This window comes from Halichoerus grypus, chromosome 1 (assembly GCF_964656455.1).
Source record: "Halichoerus grypus chromosome 1, mHalGry1.hap1.1, whole genome shotgun sequence".
Lineage (NCBI taxonomy): Eukaryota > Metazoa > Chordata > Mammalia > Carnivora > Phocidae > Halichoerus > Halichoerus grypus.
Window position 1 is genome coordinate 126,485,283 of NC_135712.1, and position 22,776 is coordinate 126,508,058.

At 40.8% G+C, this 22,776-nt stretch overlaps 1 protein-coding gene and 1 long non-coding RNA gene across 3 annotated transcripts in view; one reads left to right on the forward strand and one right to left on the reverse strand.

Annotated features, from left to right (window-relative positions):
* ACAD11 (acyl-CoA dehydrogenase family member 11) overlaps positions 1 to 2,429 on the forward strand; it is a 99,450-nt gene extending 97,021 nt beyond the window's left edge. For both annotated transcript variants that reach the window (XM_078071736.1, XM_078071738.1), the window contains exon 20: positions 149 to 2,429. In XM_078071736.1, coding sequence (XP_077927862.1) covers positions 149 to 263 — 115 coding nt within the window. In that variant the 3' untranslated portion in view covers positions 264 to 2,429. The remainder of the gene's footprint in view (positions 1 to 148) is intronic.
* On the reverse strand, positions 1,513 to 22,442 carry LOC144381778 (uncharacterized). The gene is made up of 3 exons (XR_013447597.1): positions 22,090 to 22,442; positions 8,670 to 8,751; positions 1,513 to 1,634 (listed from the first exon to the last, which is right to left on the reverse strand). It is a non-coding gene; the product is annotated as an uncharacterized LOC144381778 (long non-coding RNA).
* Between the last annotated feature and the right edge of the window lie 334 nt (positions 22,443 to 22,776).

The window sequence follows — 22,776 nt, forward strand, 5'->3', positions numbered from 1 at the left end:
TTACTTTCCTTGATTCTCTTTGTGCTCTTATCACTGCCTTGGCAAGATTTCAAAAATGAATAGTCTTGGCTTAGAGTCAGAGTGACTGACGTTAAAGTATGTTCCTCATTGATAACTCCTGCCATTCCTGCTCCTTTTGTTTTTCCAGGTATGCCCTAACGCGGACTCTGCGCTTAGCAGACGGGCCCGATGAAGTGCACCTCTCGGCAATCGCAGCGATGGAGCTGCGGGACCAAGCTGGAGGCGTGAGGTCCAAGGTGTAGGAGGCACCTTTACACACACTTCACGGGCTCTAGCATTTGCACCAGTTTGAGCACAGGATTAATTACTCATTTTCAGTAAACATTTGAGCATCTGTTTTGATCACTGGGTTTTGTAATTTCAAGGGTCACAAAGGTTTAAGTTAAATACAAAATTCTATAGCTGCCATCATTCAGTCTACTACCTATGTGTTTAGCCTTTATTTTTAAAACATTCAACTTGTAAAGAAATAATGAAGTAAACTGGAGAGCTAAAGCATAGGCATAAAAATATTTTCACTTTTTGATTCCCAGGATCTGTTCCATTTAAATAATATACAAGGAGTTATTGCTCTGTAAAAAATATAGTGGGATGTCCTTTCTAACACTGGTTGTAGGGGGTGGCTTAACACTTTGTAGTACCACAGTGTTTGCACTGGAGAAAGGTGCATGACTGACTGAAACATTTTAGAATTCATATAAACCTCTTCATAATTCAACAGAAAGCATTTATACATAAAATCTGAATGCAGTTTAAAGTTTACTAGAAAACATGGCATATTATGAGAAAACATAATTAGGAAGGTTTTTAATTATGTATAATATGTTGATGAAAACAGTGGATAGTTTAAGCTACAAGAAAGTTATTTAGTTTTGAGAAGAGATTACAAACCATCTGTTCTGAATGCCATCCCGTTAGTATCAACACTCTAAGCAAACATCCTGTGGCTCTTTAAATCAGTGCTGCCCAATACAATGGCCACTGGCCACATGTGACTCTTGAGCACTTTAACTGTACCTAGTGCAACTGAGGAACTTTTGATTGTTTAAAATTTTAATTAAATATCGATTCTTAACTCAGTTACTAGAAAACTTTTAAGTATGCTCGCAATAACTTGGATATGTGAATTGACTTTTTCAAATGTAAATTTTATGAAATCTAAATATGGAGCAAGTATTTTGGCTGGAAATTTAGCATCCAAATTAAGAAACAAAGTAAGTGTGAAATACGTACCAAATTTTGAAGACTTAGTGTGAGACAAAGGTAAAATATCTCATTAATACTTTTTAAGTAGTGATTATATATGGAAATGATAAAATGTGGATGTAAGGCATACCTTGTTTTATTGTGCTTCACTTTTTGCACTTCTTACAAATCAAAGGTTTATGGCCACTCTGCATCGAGCAACTCAGCACCATTTTTCCAACAGCATTTGCTCACTTCATATCTCTGTGTCCCATTTTGGTAATCCTTGCACTATTTCAAACTTGTTCATTATTATTATTTTGAATTGCTGCAATCTCATGATAAAACTTGAACGGATGAGGAGTCACTTCTTATGGATGAGCACAGAAAGTCGTTTCTTGAGGTAGAATCAACTCCTGGGGAAGATGCTGTAAAGATTGTTGAAATGACAGAGATTTAGAATATGATATAAACTTAGTTGATAAAGCAGTGGCAGGATTTCAGAGGTTTGACTCCAATTTTGAAAGAAGTTCTGCTGTGGGTAAAATGCTATCAAATAGCATCACAGAGAAATAGTTCATGAGGAAGAGTCAATTTGTGCAGCAAACTTCCTTGTCTTATTTTTAAAAATTGCCCCAGCCAGGCCAGCCTTCGGCAACCACCACCCTGGTCAGTGAGCAGCCATCAACACCGAGGCAAGACTCTCCACCAGCAAGAAGATTGTGACTCACTGAAAGTTCAGGTGATGGTTAGCATATTTTTTTTCAGCAAAAAAGTATTTTTTTTAAGATTTTAGTTTTAGGGGCGCCTGGGTGGCTCAATTGGTTAAGTGTCTGCCTTCAGCTCAGGACATGGTCTCAGCGTCCTGGGACAGAACCTGGGTTCTGATTCCTGCGTGTCACATGGGCCTCCTAAACTCCTAAATTTGCCTTTGATCCTTAACCTCTCTGCATCTCATTTTTCTTTCTGTACCCTGGGATTAACTATTAAATCTAGAGGACCCTTACCTACTGAGGGTTTATTGTGACAATCACTGAAGCCATGTAGAAGCACTCAGGTATTTCTGAACCACAATATTTTTATAAGGTATCCTCATTTGAAGCAGATCAAATCTTATAACCCAAGCTATCGAACCTTATTTCTAGTTTTAAAAGTTGTGACTTAGAAGAAATTAGGATTGTTTCTGAACAATTAAAATTAAAGGTTATGTGTGGTACTTATAATTTTGTGATAATTTTTTCCTGTGCCTTTGAGGAAAACTGGCTAAATTGCTGGTTGACTTATTTCAATTCATCTATTTTTATCTATGTCTGCCATAAACACAGCCATCCCTAAGGCAAGTCACTCCATGTGGCCGATACTCACTTCTCTGCCCTACCTTTCATTTATTTAGATACAACGTTATAAAGAATAGTAAGGGTTGTTTTGAAAAGAAAATTCCAGTCTCCAAAGAATGAAAAGACCAAGGGATGCTTTGCCTCAGCCACGGTGAACAGCCACGGTGAACGAATGGACTGACTCTAAGGGTGGGAGCTCAGAGCCATTTCTAGGATGTCGTCAGGCTGTCCCTGGGAGTCACTGCACAGCAGTACACCCGGGACAGTCAGCCAGGCTTGCCGTGCTCCCTCGTTCCGAAAGGACAAGTTGCCCTCTATAATAACCACCCGGCAGGAGGGCAGGAAGAAGGAGAGCTCACCAGGCAGTGCTTTACCCAGCAAGACCTCGCCAAGATTTGCATGTGGTCAGCAGCAGGGAGGACGGGCCCGTGACAGCCTGGCAGGGAAGTTCCCAAGAGGCTCCCGACAAGAGCGGTCGTGGAAGTTGTGGCAGTGCTTGTCCTGGAGTGTAGCCAGTTAAGGATCTCTTTGAGAGTTGATATTTTAACATTGGAAACATACAGCAGAAAGTATAATCATGAAGGAGTAGATTTCCTCATCAACCTGTGATTATTTACAGAGGCTTCCCCCAGGTCCGCATCACCCCAGCTCTTCCGGAACTGTGGTCTACTTACATGTCCTAGGCATGCCCATTTTTTGTCCAGGAGAACCAGAGTGCGTGAAAAGCAGCAAAGTCCTTGGCAGCATTTAAGTATTTTATTATTTTTTTCAATTATTTTTACTTCAGGTTTTCATTTAAATTCTAGTTAGTAAAAAAATAAATTCTAGTTAACATATGGTGTAATACTGGTTTCAGGAGTAGAATGTACTGATTCATCATTTATATATAACACCCAGTGCTCATCACCAACAAGTGCCCTCCTTAATGCCCATCACCCAGTTACCCCATCCCCCACCCACCTCCCTCCATCATCCTCGGTTTGTTCTCAATCCTAAAGAGTCTCTTATGGTTTGCTGCCCTCTTTTTTTCCACCTTCCCCTATGTTCATCTGTGTTGTTTCTTAAATTCTACAAGTGAGATCATATGGTATTTATCTTTCTCTGACTTGTTTTGCTTAGCATAATACTCTCTAGATCCATCTATATCATTGCAAATGGCAAGATTTCATTCTTTTTGATGGCTGAGTAGTATTCCATTATATACATATACCACTTCTTCTTTATCCATTCATCAGTTGACAGACATTTGGGCTCTTTCCATAGTTAATTTGGCTATTGTTGATAATGCTACTATAAACACCGGGGTGTGTGTGCCCCTTTGAATCTGTATTTTTGTATCCTTTGGATAAATACCTCGTAGTGCAATTGCTGGGTCATAATTGCTGGGTCGTAGGGTAGCTCTATTTTCAACTTTTTGAGGAACCTCCATACTATTTTCCAGAGTGGCTGCACCAGCTTGCACTCCCACCAACAGTGTAGGAGGGTTCCCCTTTCTCCGCATCCTCACCAACATCTCTTGTTTCCTGTGTTGTTGATTTTATCCATTCTGACTGGTGTGAGGTGATATCTCATTGAGGTTTTGATTTGGATTTCCCTGATGCCGAGTGATGTTGAGCACTTTTCATGTGTCTGTTAGCCATGTGTCTTCTTTGGAAAAATGTCTGTTCATGTCTTCTGCCTGTTTCTTAACTAGATTATTTCTTGGGTGTTGAGTTTGATAAGTCTTTATGGGTTTTGGATGCTATCCACTTATCCAGTATATCATTTGCAAATATCTTCTCCCATTCCATAGATTGTCTTTTAGTTTTGTTGTTTCCTTTGCTGGGCAGAGCTTTTTATCTTGATGAAGTCCCAATGGTTGATTTTTGCTTTTGTTTCCCTTGCCTCTGGAAACGTGTCTAGTAAGAAGTTGCTATGGCTGAGGACGAAGAGATTGCTGCCTGTGTTCTTCTCTAGGATTTAGAAGGTTTCCTGTCTCACGTTTAGGTCTTTCATCCATTTTGAATTTATTTTTGTGTATGGTATAAGCAAGTGGTCCAGTTTCATTCTTCTGCATGTTGCTGTCCAGTTTTCCCAACACCATTTGAGACTCTTTTCCATTGGATATTCCTTGCTGCTTTGTTGAAGATTAATTGACCATAGAGTTGTGGGTTCATTTCTGGGTTTTCTATTCTGTTCCATTGATCTATGTGTCTGTTTTTGTGCCAGTACCATACTGTCTTGATGATTATAGCTTTGTAATAGAGCTTGAAGTCCAGGATTGTAATGCCTCCAGCTTTACTTTTCTTTTTCAAGATTGCTTTGGCTATTTGGGGTCTTTTGTGGTTCCATACAAATTTTAGGATTGTTCTAGCTCTGTAAAAAATGCTGGTGGTATTTTGATAGGGATTGTATTAAATGTCTAGATTGCCTTGGGTAAGCATTTAAGTATTTTTTTTTTTAAGATTTCATTTATTTGAGAGAAAGCACGAGCAGGGGGGAGGGGCAGAGGGTGAGGGAGAAGCAGGCTCCCCACTGAGCAGGGAGCCCGATCCCAGGACCCTAAGATCATGACCTGAGCCTAAGGCAGACACTTAACCGACTGAGCCACCCAGGCACCCCAGCATTTAAGTATTTTAATAGAAAAGTTGCATAAGGCTTGCAAAAAGAAAAAAAAAAAACTTTTCTCATCGTTTCATGAATTAAGCTACAACAGATTCTGGGAAGTTCAGAAGGAAGGCACTTTTTACCTAGGCTTCTGAAGGGATTTAAATTAGTAAAGGTCTTAAATAAATGATATTATAAGGTGAAATGTATTTAAGAAAATGTCTGCTATGGACAAATGCCCTCTTTCAATCAAGCCAGGTAGCCTTGGCCAGGCTTCTTTCATGGGCATTTGATGATCCCTTCCCAAGGAGCAGAGTACAGGGGGTGCAGACCAATCAGTGGGCCCTCCTGTTAGCACTTTGGGCCAGTGTTTGTCTGGTGCAAGTCTTTTCCACCATTTCTTTTGCCTGAATCACCATGGTAGTCTGATTGGGCTTCTAGATTGTTCTCACAGCAGTCAGCGTGACCCTCTCAAAATGTTTCAGTGGCTTTGCATCTCATTTAGAATAAAATCTGGAGTCCTTGTCATGGCCAACAAGGTTCCATCTGAGCTTGTCCCCTGACACCATCTGAGCTCATCCCCGGGGTTCCCTCCCTTCATCATGGCTTCCTGTCTGCTGTTCCAACATGCAACCCCAGCCAGGCCTCTGAGGCTTGCTTCTATATACTGTTTTCTCTGCAGAAATCTCAGCCCCTGAGATTTCCAGATGCCTGCTCACAAGTCACCTTAGCAAAGACTCCTTTCTTGACAACTTGCTCTAAATTAGCACCACATGTTCTGTCATTCTCCACCTCTGTATCTGCCATTCTCTTCTCACAGTACTTAACACCTGGCATATTTCCTATCTACGTATTTATGGTCTGCTCACTATCATGTAAGCACCACTTTTCCCTTCCTATAGTCACTTATTTCACCTATTTTGTGTACTGGGGTTCTCCTCAGTCCTTGGAACCACGCCTGGCCTCTAGTAAGCACTCAAGAAAAGGATGGATGAATGGATGGCTGGATGGATGGATGGATGGATGGGATGAACTGGATGGATGGGCATGGATGACCCCTGATATGCAATTGATGAGGGGGCAAAGCATTTACATATAGGCCTGCAGATGGATCAGAGCAGAAGCTTAAGCTCCGGCGCATGAACTCCGGCGCATGAACAGAGACCTAGAATGGGTTACAGGTAGCTGAAGAGGACTTGGGTACCCCAGCAGTGGGAGGTGCATAGCAGTTTGGGCAAACCAGGTAATGAAATGTTTGATGAGTATTTAACAATCCCGGGGAATGCACACACTTTTGAAATTTTCCTGCTTTCCAATCCAATCTAATCAGCCAGAGTGCTGTGACCAGCTCTCCATACAAAGGGAGGTGAGGACTCCTAAGAAAAATAAAACCACTGTTGGTGATCGCTAGAATTTCCAAGTTTCCAAGTAAACAGGATTCTGGGAAATGTCCTCACTTAATTCAGGGCAAAGAGCATTTAGGGTTTGTGACCCAACCTCAATATTTTTCTTTCTCTTTTTTTCAATATCTCTCATGTGTTTATCATGAAGAAAATCCACACACATTCTAGTATAAGTGTGTGGTGTGATAAGCTCTGCAAAACAAGGGCTTTTCTCTGCCTTATCTTCACCGAAAACGTGTGAACAAAGGGTGATTATCCTGGAGTGCTGCCTCTCAGGATAGCATTTCAGCAGCACTCCTTCCCTGCTGGGCTGATGGCTGCCACCACCCCAGTGAAAACTGTTTCACTTTTTCAAAATGGGTGAAGGTGGAGATGGCAGATGCCTCTTTCCCCCAACGCCTTACCTCTGACTTCAGTTTCTACCATTCTTTTTCCTTACCCCAATCAACCACATTGGTCTTCTGCTGTTTCTCCAGTATCCCAGGTTTTTTTTTTCTTAAATTAGAAGTATTTGTTTCTTATTAAAATAGGGTCTTCTCATGAGGATGGAATGTGCAAGAGAGGCTTCCTGGCTTTTCTCATCCCAGCAGGCTGAGGCTCTCCATTCAAAACTTTTCTCCCTGTCTAGGAAGGAAAGTTCCCCACCTACTCCTGGGAAATTAGGCTACTCTAATTTTACTTTTGATTCTTTGCACGCATTAAGGGAAAAAAAAAATCAAAACTATTAACAGGCTATCTGTCCCTAAACACATATGGTCAGTCCAGGGGTGGGCCTCAAGTCCCCATCTCCATGTGCTGGCCAGGATTAGATGGTACCCTAGAAATAAGGTGTTCCTGGCTAGGGATCAAAGAAGACCCTAGCTCCCAGTCACCTGGTTGAAAACATGCATAGCACCTTCAATGAGAGTCTGAGATTCCCTCTTTAGCAAGGAGTACTCTGGGTATAGTAGGGCAGGGCTCTGGCCACAGGTGGTATCTGGTCTAGAAGCTACTTACTCCATTTCCTAATCCTCTTGAGATTCTTTAAGTTGACAAGAGTGAACGCAAATTCCAAAATGACACACCAAGCTATACAAGGCTGTAGAAGTCATTAAGGCAACAGTCTCCCCAACTCCATGCACAGAACTCTGACCCCACCATCCCCTTCCTTTCACCCTTCAGGACCACCTAGTCCTGCCCAACACTTCTCCTCAGTGGCAGCTTCCAGCATGCAGAAGCCCTGAGCAGCCTTCACCCTCACAAGTTAGGAGTGGCCTAATCAAGGAACTTTATGCCAACTTCAAGTCCAAGGTCTTACCTCAAGCTCTCTGCACTTGCTTTTCTGTTTGCCTAGAAAACTCTTTCCCCACCCCATATTCTCAAGGCTTGCTCCTTTCCTGAAAATGTGACATTCTAGGTTTTCCTTCTGTGATCATCCCATGAAAATTTCTATGCCCTTCCAACTCTCTCTCTCTCTCTCTCTCTCTCTCAGCTTACCCCCATCCCCGGTTTAGTTTTGTTCTTAGAACTGTCACCATGTAACATACTATATTTTTTTTTATTTGGCTTATTGCCCCTTTTCCCCCACTAAAAAGTATGCTTTAGCAGAGAGAGATTTTTGTTTTGCTCACTGCTCCACCCTTGGTATATAGGACAGTGCTTGAAGCATGCATAATAGATCCTCAATAAATATTTGTTGAATGCATGGAATTCTTCCAGCTGCAGGAGAGCGGGGATCCCAGGAAGTTTGTTTAACCTCTATATCAGTAGTGTGATAGCATAGGCTCATGTTTGCTCACCAGCCATACGGATGCTTAAAAGATCTAAAGCTAAGCTTCTCAACCCTAGCTGAGCATCAGAATCCCCTGAGGAGCTTGATAGAGACTCAGCTGCCCCAGCAACTGTGTGACTTCAGTGGTAACAAGGTATACCAGGGATTTGTGTGAAACAAGGGGTCGAGGGTAGAGACTCACTTCCTGATCAGGTATGTTAGGGTGTTTGGCTGTAAACACCAGAAAAAGACTGGCTAACGCGAGCAAAAGGGAATTTGTTAGGTGGGTGTGGACGTGGAAGATTAAGAAGTCTGAGGATCTTGCCAAGACACACACAGGTAGGAGAAGCAACCCCTGCCATGGCTTACCTTCCTCAGGCTACCCACCGTTTCTCTGTCCTTGCCGTATGTGCTTGGGCTCCGAGGAGCATTTGGTTGGACAAACTCAGGTTACACTTCCACCCCCAGCCTGTCCTCGAAAAGGAAGAGAGAAGGGAAACATAATTCAAGCCACATGTGTAATTTTAAATTTTCTGATGCCACATTTAAAAAAGTAAAAAGCAACATGTGAAGTTAATTTTAACAATATACTTTGTTTACCCTAATATATCCACATATTACCATTTCAACATGTAATCAACATAAAAAAATTATCAAGATATTTTATGCTTTTCCCCCCAAAATCTCTAGAGTATATTTTAAATTTACAACACATCTCAATTTGGAGACTAAATTTTCAGTGGAAGTACATGAAAAGTTAATTGTATGTAAATTTCCAAAAGTTTACAGTTAAAAAAGTATTTCACATATTCAAATTGTTCCAAACATATTTAAAATTTTTCAAAAACTGAATTGAGCATCAGTTTTTAAATAAGTTAGAGGGAGGTCCAAGATGGCGGCATAGGAAGATCCTGAACTCACCTCCTCACATGGACACACCAAATCTACAGCTACATATGAATCATTTCCTTCTGAAAAAGATCTGAAAAAATAGATGAACTGCTGTCTACAACAAAGAATAGAAGGACCACATCAAGATGGGTAAGAGAAGCAGAGGCATGGTTGGAAAAAAAACAAAAACAAAAAACCACCCCCCAGTGTGGTGACCCACAAGAGGGTGGGATCTGGAGGAGTGAGGGGTTGGTGCCCCACATTGGGCACCCCAGAAAGTTCTGAGTCCCCAGAACATCTGGCTTGGAAAGCCAATGGGACTGATTTCTTGGGGTCCCAAAGTGCTAGAGGAAACTGAGATTCCCCTTTTAGAGGGCTGACATGCAGCTTCACTCACTCTAGACCCAGTGGAAAAAACCAGCAGTTGAAAAGCACCTAGACAATGTGTGAGGGAGATTCACATGCTAATATGGAGGCATCGGCTGGAGGATGTCTAGAGGGTCCTGGCACTGCTGACGCCAGAGAATGCCAGCAGTTGCAATGGTCTCCCACTCCCAGCCTAAAGTTGGCACAAATGTACAGACAAGGCACTCTCCTGCTACACTGCTGAAACCCAGGGTGACACAGAGTAAAGGTATTTTCCCTCTGCCTTTCTGAAGCCAGCAAGTATGGCCCATCCCCTACATTCTCCAGCTGCCTCACTAAAGCCCACAGGCTTACGAAAACCACATAAGGGGATGCCCCTTGATTGCGTGACCCTGGTGGCCGAGATGGCTGGTATCCCGGAGCTCCACAGGACTATTAGAATTAGAAAGACAGTTGTTGGCAGTCCACCACCCCCAGGGCACTGCACAGACAGCAAACTGAAACACAACTCCAGTCTTCCTATAAAAAAGGCCTATTTATAGGGCGCCTGGGTGGCTCAGTCATTAAGCGTCTGCCTTTGGCTCATGTCGTGATCCCAGGGTCCTGGGATCAAACCTCGCATCGGGCTCCCTGCTCAGCGGGAAGCCTGCTTCTCCCTCTCCCACTCCCCCTGCTTGTGTTCCCTCTCTCACTGTGTCTCTCTCTCTGTCAAAAAATAAATAAAATCTTTAGGAAAAAAAAAAGGTCTATTTACTTAGCCTAGAGCTTCAACCTCAGGGACAGGCTGAAGGATTCCCATACATCTGGAGGCTAAGAAGGCACTATCAGGGAGATACCATCCTTGCACACCCCTCGGCCTTGCTACAGCAGGTGAGAATTCTCAGAAAGGAGATTATACACTTGTCTGAAGCCCCAGTTTTTTGCAACTGTCGCCCTAGAGACACTTCTGGATCTCTTAGTCTGGAGGCGAACAGGAATTACAATTGCCCCACAAGACTCTACATATTTGTATATTTTAAAAGCTGCTGCCTGAGGTCTGGCTTCTGATCAGCCTAAAACTGGGTGCTAAGATTCCTTTTCTTGGATCATTGACAGGTCTTGACATACTCTCAATAATAGGCACATATCAAGAATAAATAGGTGGTTTAGATAATTACATAGGTTCAAGAGACAACCAGGAGCTTGAACAAGGTTGAACAAGAACAAGAAGGATCATCATCACACAAGGGCCCTCCTTCAAGACTGAGAGAAGTAGCTGTTTTGATTAATACATAGAAACAAACATGGAGAGTCAAACAAAATGAGGAAACAGAGATATGTTTCAGAGAAAAGAAAAAGACCTTAATGATATGAAGATAAGTAATCCACCTAAAAAGAATTCAAAGTAAAGGTCATAAAGATGCTCACCCAACTCAGGAGAAGAATGGATGAACACAAATGAGAACTTCAACAAAGAGATAGAAAATATAAGTACTAAACAGAAGTCACAGAACTGAAAAGTACAATAATTGAACAGTGTATTTACACTAGAGAGGTTCAACAGCAGACTAGATGAAGCAGAAGAATGGATCAGGAAACGGGAAAACAAAGCAGTGTAACTCACACTAAACAGCAGCAAAAAGAAAAAAAGAATTTTCAATTTTTTTAAAGGATTTATTTATTTTAGAGAGAAAGAGAATGCATGAGTGCAGTGGGGAAGGGCAGAGGGAGAGAACGTCCCTAGCAGACTCCTCACTGAGCACGGAGCGGGGCTCAATCTCATGACCCTGAGGTTACAACCTGAGCTAAAACCAAGAGTTGGATGCTTAACCCACTGTGCCCTGTGAAAAAAGAATTTTTTAAAAAGTGAAGATAGTTTAAGGGATCTGTGGAAAAACATTAAGGAAAATAACATTCACATTACAGGGGTTCCAGAAGGAGAAGAGAGAGAAAAAGGGGCAGAAAACTATTTAAAGAAATAACATATGAAAACTTCCCTAACTTAGGGAAGGAAACAGACAACCAGGTCTAGGAAGTCCAGAGAATTCCAAATAAGATGAACCAAAGAGAGCCACATTATAATTAAAAAAAAGACACATTCGAGATGCCTGGGTGGCTCAGTTGGTTAAGGGTCTGCCTTTGGCTCGGGTCATGATCTCTGGGTCCTGGGATCAAGCCCCACATTGGGCTTCCTGCTCAGCAGGGAGTCTGCTTCCCTCTCTCTCTCCCTCCCTCTGCCCCTCCCCACTGCTTGTTCTCTCTCAAAAAATTTTAAAAAAAGATATAAATGTCAAAAATTAAAGCAGCAAGAGAAAATTTTTTTTTACATACAAAGAAAACCCTATAAGGTATGAGCAGATTTCTCAGCAGAAACTTTGCAAGCCAGAAGAAAGTGGCATGACAGTCAAAGTATTAAAGGAAAAACTGTACAACCCAGAATACTCTACCCAGCAAGGTTATCATTTAGACTTCAAGGAGAAATCACGAGTTTTCCAGAAAAATAAAAAATATGGGGCACCTAGGTGGCTCAGTTGGTTAAGTGTCAGACTCTTGATTTAGGCTCAGGTCATAATCTCAGGGTCATGAGATTGAGTGAGCCCTGTGTCAGGCTCCGTGCTCAGCGCCAAGTCTGCTTGAGATTCTCCCTCTCCCTTGCTCCCCACTTCTAAAATAAATAAATAAATAAATAAAATCTTTTAAAAAAAAAACAAAATAAAAAACTAAAAGATTCATCACTACTAAACCAACCTTACAAGAAATATTAACGGGATTTCTTTAAGCTGAAAAGAAATGGCATTATTTAATAACAAGAAAACATATTAAGATAAAAATCTCACTGGCAAAGGTAAATAGTAAAGATAGTGGGTTAATCACTTTAAAGCTACTAATATGTTAAAAGACAAAATTAATCAACTAAAATTACAATAATTACTTAAGGGATACATTTAAAAGGATGTAAAAAGTGACATCAAAATGGGCGCCTGGGTGGCTTAGTCGTTAAGCGTCTGCCTTCGGCTCAGGTCATGATCCCAGGGTCCTGGGATCGAGCCCCACGTCGGGCTCCCTGCTCCACAGGAAGCCTGCTTCTCCCTCTCCCACTCCCCATGCTTGTGTTCCTGCTCTCGCTGTGTCTCTGTCAAATAAATAAATAAAATCTTTAAAAAAAAAAAAAGTGACATCAAAACATAAAATTTGGCGTAGGGGAGTAAAAATCTAGAGTTTTGGGGTGTGTTCAAATATGTTACCATACCTTAAAATAGATCATTATATACCTAGGATGATATATGTGAACCTCATGCTAATCACAAAGCAAAAACCTATCACAAATACACGAAAGAAAATGAGAAAGGAATCTAAACAGAACACTAAAGAAAGTCGTCAAACCACAAGAGGAAAGAGAAAAAGGAAAAGAAAGGAATGAGGGGAAACTACAAAAATAGCCAGAAAACAATTAATAAAATGACAGTAGTACATACTGAACGATAATTAAACCGTTGCTGAGAAGATGGCAGAGTAGGAGGATGCTAAGCTCACCTCTTCCCACAGACACGTCTAGATAACAGCCACATCAGTACACCCAGCCTAGAAAATGACCAAAAGACTGGCAGAACAGACTTTCCATAGCTAATCATAGAAAGGAGGCCATATCGAAAAGGAGGGCTGTGGATGTGGTCAGAAACCAAACTCCCAGCAAGAATAGCCACAAACAGGAGGAATAGACACCACAAGCACAGAGCAGGGAGAGAAGCAGACCCCACCCCAGGCACCCAGGCACAGAGGACCTGCATTGAGAAGATAAGTCCCCATACTATTTGGCTTTGAAAACCAGTGAGACTTAAGGGTTTTGTTTTGTTTTTGTTTTTGTTTTGTTTTACAACCAGCAGGGCTTAACTCCAGGTACTTTAAAAATCAGTGAACTTGCCTCTGGCAGAGCCAGTGGGCAATAGGAAACTAACCGCCCCCTCCACCTTAAAGAAACTGCATAACAAACAACCTACCAAGATACAGCATAGAAGCAGTAGTTTGAAAAACACCTGGGGTATTCACAAAAGAGATTTATTTACTTATCTCAGAAGTGGTGCTGGAGGGGCAGGGATCTTTAGGAGACTTCTCTATGAAGAAAAGAGCTGGTGACATTTCTCTGCCCTACCTCCTCCCAAGCCTAGATAGCTGGACTTCTGTAGGAACCAGCACGAACACTCTCTACCTGCCTTACTAACACCGTGCAACCTGCCCCTGCATTCTCCTGCAGATCGGCCCCATCCAACCCCTTCCCCCCCAACTAGGCAGGAGTCCCTCCAAAGTGGCTCCTGTTGTGTCTCATCCTTCAAGCAGCTCTGGAAGAGACCAGCAACATTCCAAAGTGACCCCTGCCTTGGAGAGAGGGGAAGATAGCCACATATTCCAGTTTGACTGTAGTCACAACAGCTGAACCTTCTCAATAAATTCAAAAAGACTGAAATCACATCATGCATCTTTTTTTTTTTTTTTAAGATTTTATTTATTGGGCGCCTGGGTGGCTCAGTTGGTTAAGCGACTGCCTTTGGCTCAGGTCATGATCCTGGAGTCCTGGGATCGAGTCCCGCATCGGGCTCCCTGCTCAGGAGGGAGTCTGCTTCTCCCTCTGACCCTCCCCCCTCTCATGTTCTATCTCATTCTCTCTCTCAAATAAATAAATAAAATCTTAAAAAAAAAAAAAGATTTTATTTATTTATTTGACAGAGAGAGAGACAGTGAGAGAGGGAATACAAGCAGGGGGAGTGGGAGAGGGAGAAGCAGTCTTCCTGCTGAGCAGAGAGCCAATGCGGGGCTTGATCCCAGGACCCTGGGATCATGACCCGAGCCAAAGGCAGACGCTTAAGGACTGAGCCACCCAGGTGCCCTTCATGCATCTTTTCTGACCACGACAGTATGAAACTAGAAATCAATAACAAGAAAAAATCAGGAAGAACCCAAATAAGTGGAGGTGAAAACATGCTATGAAACAATGAATGGGTCAACCAAGAAATCAAAGAGGAAATAAAAAAATACAAGGAGACAAATGAAAATGAAAACACAACAGTCCAAGGTTATAGCAATACAGGCCTCACTCAAAAAGCAAGAAAAATCTCAAATAACAACCTAACCTACACCTAAAGGAGCTAGAAAAAGAACAAAGCCCAAAACCCAGTAGAAGGAAGGAAATAATAAAGATTAAAACAGAAATAAATGAACTAGAGATTAAAAAAAAACAAAAGAACAGAACAATGAAACCAGGAACTAGTTCCTTGAAAAGATCAATGAATTCATAAACCTTTAGCCAGGCTCATCAAAAAAAGGAGGACTCAAATAAATAAAATGAGAAATGAAGGAAGAGAAATAACAACCAACACCACAGAATTACAAAGGATTCTAGGACAATATGAAATATTGTATGCCAACAGATTGGACAACCTAGAAGAAATGGGTAAATTCCTAGAAATATATCACTTTCCAAAACTGAATCAGGAAGACATAGAAAATTTGAACAGACAGATTACTAGCTATGAAATCGAATCAGTCAGCAAAAAACTCCTAACAAAGCCAAGTCCAGAATCAGATGGCTTCACAGGGGAATTCTACCAAACATTTAAAGAAGAGTTAATACCTTTTCTTCTCAAACTATTCCAAAAAATAGAAGAGGAAGGACCCTTTCCAAATGCATTCTATGAGGCCAGCATTACCCTGACACCAAAACCAGATAAAGACACACACAAACGGTGAAATACAGGCCAATATCTCCGATGAACACAGATGCAAAAATCCTCAACAAAACATTAGCTAACAGAATCCAACAATACATTAAAAAAATCATTCACCACAATCAAGTGGGCTTTATTCCTGGGATGCAAGCATGGCTCAATATTTGCAAATCAATGTGATACATCACATCAACAAGAAAAAGGATAAAAAACCATATGATCATTTCAATAGACACATTTCAAATGTAAAAAAAGCATTTGACAAAGTACAACATCCATTCATGATAAAAGCTCTCAACAAAATAGGTTTAGAGGGAACATACGTCAACATAATAAAGCCATATATGAAAAACCCACAGCAAACATACTCAATGGTGAAAAACTGAGAGCTTTTCCCCTAAGATCAGGAACAAGACAAGGATGTCCACTCTCATAACTTTTATTCAACATAGTACTAGAAGTCCTAGCCACAGCAATCAGACAATAAAAAGAAATAAAAGGCATCCAAATTGGTAAGGAAGAAGTAGAACTTTCACTATTTGCAGATGACATTATTTATAGAAAACCCTAAAAGCCTCCACCAAAAAACTAGTAGAAATGGTAAATGAATTCAGTAAGGTCGCAGGATACAAAAATCAATATACAGAATTCCATTGCATTTGTATACACTAATAATGAAGTAGAAGAGAAAGAAATTAAGAAAACAATCCCACTTACAACTGCACCAAAAATAATTAAATACTTAGGAATAAACTTAACCAAGGAGGTGAAAGACCTGTACTCTGAAAACTATAAAACACTGATGAAAGAAATTGAAGTCGACACAAACAAATGGAAAGATATTCCATGCTTGTGGATTGGCAGAATTAAAATTGTTAAAATATCTATACTACTCAAAGCAATCTACAGATTCAATGCAATCCCTATCAAAATTCCAGTGGCATTTTCACAGACCTAGAGCGAATAATTCTGCCATTTTTATGGAACCACAAAAGATCCCAAATAGCCAAAACAAAGAAGAATAAAAATGAAGGTATCGTGCTTCCTGATTCCAAACTCTACTACAAAGCTACAGTAATCAAAACAGTATGGCATAAAAAACCAGCAACATAGATAAATGGAACAAAATAGAGAGCCCAGACATAATCCCTGTATATATGGTCAATTAGTTTACAACAAAGGAGGCAAGAATATACAATGGGGAAAAAACAGTCTCTTCAATCAATGGTGCTGGGAAAACTGGACAGCCATATAGAAAGAATGAAACTAGACTACTGTCCTATACCATACACAAAAATTAACTCAAAAGGGATTAAAAATTTGAATGTAAGACCTGAAACCTACAAGAAAACATAGGCAGTAAGCTCCTTGACATTGGTCTGAGCAATATTTTTTTGGATCTAACTCCAAAGGCCAGGGAAATAAAAGCAAAAATAAACTACTGGGACTATATCAAACTAAAAAGCTTCTGCACAACAAAGGAAACAATCAACAACACAAAAAGGCAACCTACTGAATGGGAGAAGATATTTGCAAATCATATATCCAATAAGGTGTTAATATCCGAAATATATAAGAACACACACAACTCAATAACAAAAAACAATCACTTTACAAATGGGCTTTGGACGTGAGCATTTTTCCAAAAAAGACATAGATAGCCAATAGGCACATGAAAAGATGCTCAATACCACTCATCATCAGGAAAATGCAAAATCAAAACCATAGTGAGATATAACCTTACACCTGTCAGAATGGCCAAAATGAAAAAGACAAGAAACAACAAGTGTTGGCGAGGATGTGGAGAAAAGAAAATCATTGTGCACTGCCGGTGGGGATGTAAATTGGTGCGGCCGCTGTGGAAAACAGTATGGAGGTTCCTCAAAAAATTAAAAGTACACATACCGTAAGATCCAGTAATTTCACTACTGAGTATTTACCCAAAGAAAACAAAAACACTAATTGGAAAAGATACATGTACCCCTATGTTCATTGCAGTATTATTTACAAGAGCCAAGATATGGAAGCAACCTAAGTGCCCACTGATGGATAAATGGATAAAGGTGTGGTATAGATACACAGTGGAATACTACTCAGCCATAAGAAAGAAGGAAATCTTGCCATTTGTGACAACATGGACCTAGAGGGCATTATGCTAAGTGAAATAAGTCAAGAAAGATAAATAGTGTATGATTTCACTTATATGTGGAACCTAAAAAACAAAAAAAACAAAACAAATCTCAGACTCATAGATACAGGGGGTGGACTGGTGGTTGCCAGAGGGGAGTGGAATAAGAAGTACAAACTTCCAGTGATAAATAAGTCATGGGGCTATAATGTACAGCCTGGGGAATATAGTCAATAGTATTGTATTAACTTCCTATGGTGACAGATGGTAACTAGATGTACTATGCTGACCATTTCACAATGTATACAAATGTCAAATCACTATGTTGTACACCCTAAACTAATATTATATGACAATTATACCTCAGTGAAAAATTAAGTTAATTAAAATGAAGTAAATAATTCAGTTCTTCAGCTACATTTCAAGTGTTCAATAGTCACACGGGGCCAGTGGCTACTGTGTCAGACAAGCCAGCTTTTCCTCTTTAGCCCACAGTGTGAGAGGCCGCCTTCCCAGTCAAATCACACTCAGTGGGGAAAAGGACTTGGGCATTATTAGAAATGGAGACCAGATGACAAACAGCCAAAAACAACTGTGCACTATGGCAACTAAGGAAAGATAGTAGTGATTTTATATCTTTTATGTTAGCTGGTGAAGGGAAAAAGTTAAGTCCAGTGGATTTCGTGTATTTAAGGGAGGAAAAAACAAAAACAAAACAACTCAGCATGCCAAGGAATTGCTAAGCATTTCTAGTTTACCAAGGACCTGAGGTAGAACCACTCTTAAAGATCATTTCAGGGAAAATCAGTATTTGTTCAGGGTGGTTAAGGTTTCTGAATAGAGATAAAAGGCTGGCTCTCATATTTTGGAAGAGAAAAGTGTAAACTATGAGTCAGAGTCCCCCCCAGGTTGGTCGGAATTAATAACTACCTTGTCGTGGGAAATAGGAGACAACATTTTTACAAAATACAAAACTGTGATCATCAATTTTTCTCTCCCAATTCATCCTCTGCAATATTGTTTATGATGAGGTTTTTGGCATCAGGGAAAATGGTTTCCAAATGTCTTACTTGTTGCATTTTATTTAGTTTAGTCCATAATAACTCCTTTCTCTGTCTCCAAGATGCTAAATGAACTTTCTACTATTAAAGGACCAAGCCATGGATAAGGCTGGAGGGAGGGCGCTCTCCCCAGATACAGATATCCTGTGCGGGGAAGAGCAAGCTCCCCTTCTCTGGAGGGCTGAGGAGCAAATGAGCTTCCTTTCACAGGTGATCGTGGCTGCTGCTTCTCAGGCCAGATCAACGCAGACCCGTTGACCTGGGCAGTCTACCCTCCTCCTTCGGTTGAAGTTAGATTTAAATTCTAAATCCAGTTGAAACCTTTCTGCAAGAAATCTCCTTCCAACCCTTCACTGGACTAGGGGCGCCTGGATGGCTCAGTCGGTTAAGCCTCTGCCTTTGGCTCAGGTCATGATCCCAGGGTCCTGGGATTGAGTCCCGCATTGGGCTCCCTGCTCAGATGGGAGTCTGCTTCTCCCTCTCCCTCTGCCTCTCCCCCCTACTCGTGCTCTTTCTCTCTCTCAAATAAATAAAATCTTAAAAAAAATTAAAAAGATTTATTTATTTGAGAGAGAGAAGAGGGGCAGAGGGAGAGGGACAGAGTCTCAAGCAGACTCTGCACTGAGCACAGAACCCAACTCGGGGCTCGATATCACAACCCTGAAATCATGACCTGAGCCAAAACCAAGAGTTGGACACTTAACTGAGTGTGCCACCCAGGTGCCCCTCTCTTTTTAACCTTTCTTTTGCTGACAGAATTTGAGACAAAAACCACCCAGAAGAAAAGAAGAGAAGCAGAAATAGCTATTCATGGAAGTTTTAACATTTTGCCAGAAGTGGAGCATGAAGGTTGAGGAAATTAAGATATTTCCTTCCTATTTATTGTTAGCTTTGCTGCCCCATGATTCTTTAAAGCGTATTAAATCAAAAGGATTTCTTATTTATATCTAGTTGAAGCAACACAACACTAGACCATCTGGAATTGAAAGAACACTCGATTAGTTGTAGAGCTGAGACAGAAGACACCTGCAATCATGGGCAGCTCTACTGGTCCTTCCTGAGCACCCATGGAGGATGCACTTGTGGACAGCCTGGATGTCCTTGATCTCAGGAGGTGTTCATCAAGCTGACGGGTCACTCAACCCAAAACCCCCACCCATTTGTCCTGGTTAGGGCCAGATTTTTGTCTACCACACAACCTTGAGAAAATTAACTGGTACATAGAAAACAAATATTTTCAAAATTTCTCTTTTTAGATTCTATCTCCACTATAGAAAGCTGAGGACACTATGCAAGACGAGTTTGAAGCAAGTTCAATGAAGAATCTAGAAGTGAAGCAAGATAATAGGTGGGATTTCTGCTCATTTGGGAACTCTAATTCTAGCCCCAAGCCTCACTGGGTCAGATTCTAAAAAACTGGCATTGTTGAAAACACCTAGAAGCCAGGGGAGACTGGCCTGGAGCAGGATTTTGTAACTTTGGAAACTAGCCCACACAGCACTGATTCAGACACAGCCCATGGCTTTACTAATGTTAATTGGTAAAGGTAGCTGTTGGCCGTTAACATCCACTTTGTACCATGTGGATTTGGACTATTAATTTTTTTTTAATCATAAAGAACTGATTTATACAAGCACAGTTTAATTCATTCACCAAATACCACTTAGTGAGTGCCTGTTACATTCTACATATACTGCTACATTCTGGGGGATCTAAAGATGAACAAGACGGACATGATCCCTGCACTCACAAAACTTACTTCCTGTGGAGAGATGGTCAATTAAACAAAATGCTTTAATTTGAGGAGTCCACAACCTCTGGTAGACAGGAAGAACAGGAGGTGCGAGGAGGAGAGAAAAATGTTCTGGGTAGACCCATGTGTGTGAAGGTCTGAGGGAATAGGCTGGCAAATTCTAGAAACAGAATTTCACTATTTTCAAAAGGATACAGAGATAGCAGCACAGATGATCACAGAGGGCCTCATAATCCAAGAGGAGGCACTGGACTTGGTCCTAAGAGTAGTGAGGAGCCATGGGAGGGCATTAAACATGGGATTGAAAAGATCGTATCTGAGTTTTAGAATATTACTCTATGAAGAATGGATTGCATTCAGACTATGTTAGAAGGATACCAGTTGGGATCCTGTTGCACTGATGCAGGGAAGACGTGAGAGGCCTACACAGTGGTAGAGACAGACTGGCCATACATTGAATGGATACTCAAGATATAGAAGCAACAAAATACCATTAAAAGTGGTGTGGTGAAGGACATGCTAAAAGTCAAGGATGATGATTGTGGCTCTGGCAAGGCAACTGGCTAGATTCAAAGGCTCACTTAATGTTACTTAATAGATTTTATAGCTTTATTTTTCGCTTTAAACCTTTGGTGCAGCTGGGATAATATGTGCATGTAAGAAGACGAGGTAGGGGCTCATTATATAGATCCTTTTCTAGATAGGGTGGGGTCTATACATAACATCTAGCCAGTTTGCTTGATGGATCCATTTCTCCTCTCACCCAAATATACACACTTGCTTAGCCGAAGGGCCATCTTTACCACGTGCTAGTTGTCATATACTTGGACTGATTTTTAAGACTGGTTCTGTTGACCTTTTGTTCACAGTGCCTACTCCAGTTGTTAGTTTCTGTAGCTTTAAGTTCTGGTTGGAGTTATTCCTTATCCATTTCTTTCACATATATTTATAGTATTCTCCCAAATAAGCCATAGAATTATTTTATTGGGACTTAGAGATTGGATTGAGTTTACTTTAGGGACAATGGACACCTCTACGATTTTGAATCATCCTACCAGGAATAAGATGTGTCTTTCTATTCAAGAATTTATGTCCCTCAGTAGAGGGCCAGACTTCATATAAATCTAGCACATTTCATATTAAGGTTGTTCCTAAATATTTTGTGTTTCTTTTTGTCATGGCAGATAATATTTTTTCTATTATATTTCCCATATATTGTATGTACAAAAGCTGTTTTTTTTTAAAAGCTTTGGTTTTGCTGATTTTAAATTTCCCCTAATATGTATTGATTTTTTTAATTCAGCTTTTAATAAAAGGTGCATATGTCAGAGTTCAAGAATGAAAGCACCATTCAAAGCTAGTTATGAAGCACAGTGCTTTCTCCTCCCCACCCTCCAGTATGCTTGTCTCCCATTCCCATGGGCAACCACTTAAAACCTTTTAATTGATAAGCATGGCTATCTTCCTCCAAATAATGCAATTATACTACTAATTATCTCCCAGGTTTTTTTGAAAAAAAATTACACACCTTCAGAAAAGTTATATGACGAGTATAATGAACACCCGTATACCCTCACCTAGATTTGCATTTGCTTTCTCTCTCTCTCTGCTATTTGAGTTAGTTGCAGACGTCATGGCACTTATCCATAACCCGATGATTACATTTGGGAAATGTGACCTTGACAAAACACTACTATTCATCTATAGTCTGTTATATTGCTACTCCTTGGTTTTTTGTTTTTAGCTTTTGCCATCATCTTTTGATTTCTGCATTTAGAAGATTCAATTGTCTTTCATCTTCTCTTCCCACCAAACATACATACATTCTCTCACACACATCCTGTTCTTTTATTCTCCCAATATAATCATATTGGCATTGTCATTATGGAAGTACCATTCAGAACCTTACCTCACCATGTAACACCACAGCGATTATTCTGCCCTTTGACTCTTCCAAACTCTTCCCTCAGGTATGTCAGTCTCCTTCCTCTCAGTAATACTGAGCCCGGAGACTGTCTATCAGTTTCATCTTCTTGACAAGTTTGTTCCCAGAGTCTCTGAACTGCTCTGCTCTGGGCTGGTCGTGCTCTAAGTCAGCTGCCAGTTCTTGTCTTGATTTATTATCTCTTCACCACCTTCTGGAGAACACCTCCTTCCTTTATTGGTTACCGCACTCAGGGGGAGAACATCTTTCAGGAGCTTCTTACAACACATTCGTGGGAAGTAAAGCTGAGACCTGGTAGGTTTGAAAAGGTCTAAATGTTGTCCCCTCACTTAATTGGGAATTTGGTGGACTCTAGAATCCTAGGCTGGGAAATTATTTTTCCCTTAGACTTTTGAAGGCATCACCCCTTTGTCTTCTAACATTCAGTCCTGAGAAATCCAGTGCTATTCTGATTCTTGCTCCTTTCTGAGAAATGTTCTCTCCTTCTCCTGCCACACCCTGGAAACTTACAGGAACTTCTTGTTTCCATATTGTAAAATTTCACAATGAGGTGCATTTGTAAGGGTTTTTTTTTCATCTGTTGATCTGTTGGGCTGGGTACTCAGTGGCATACTCTTCCTTTCTGGGAATGCTTTTGAATTTTTTATTTTG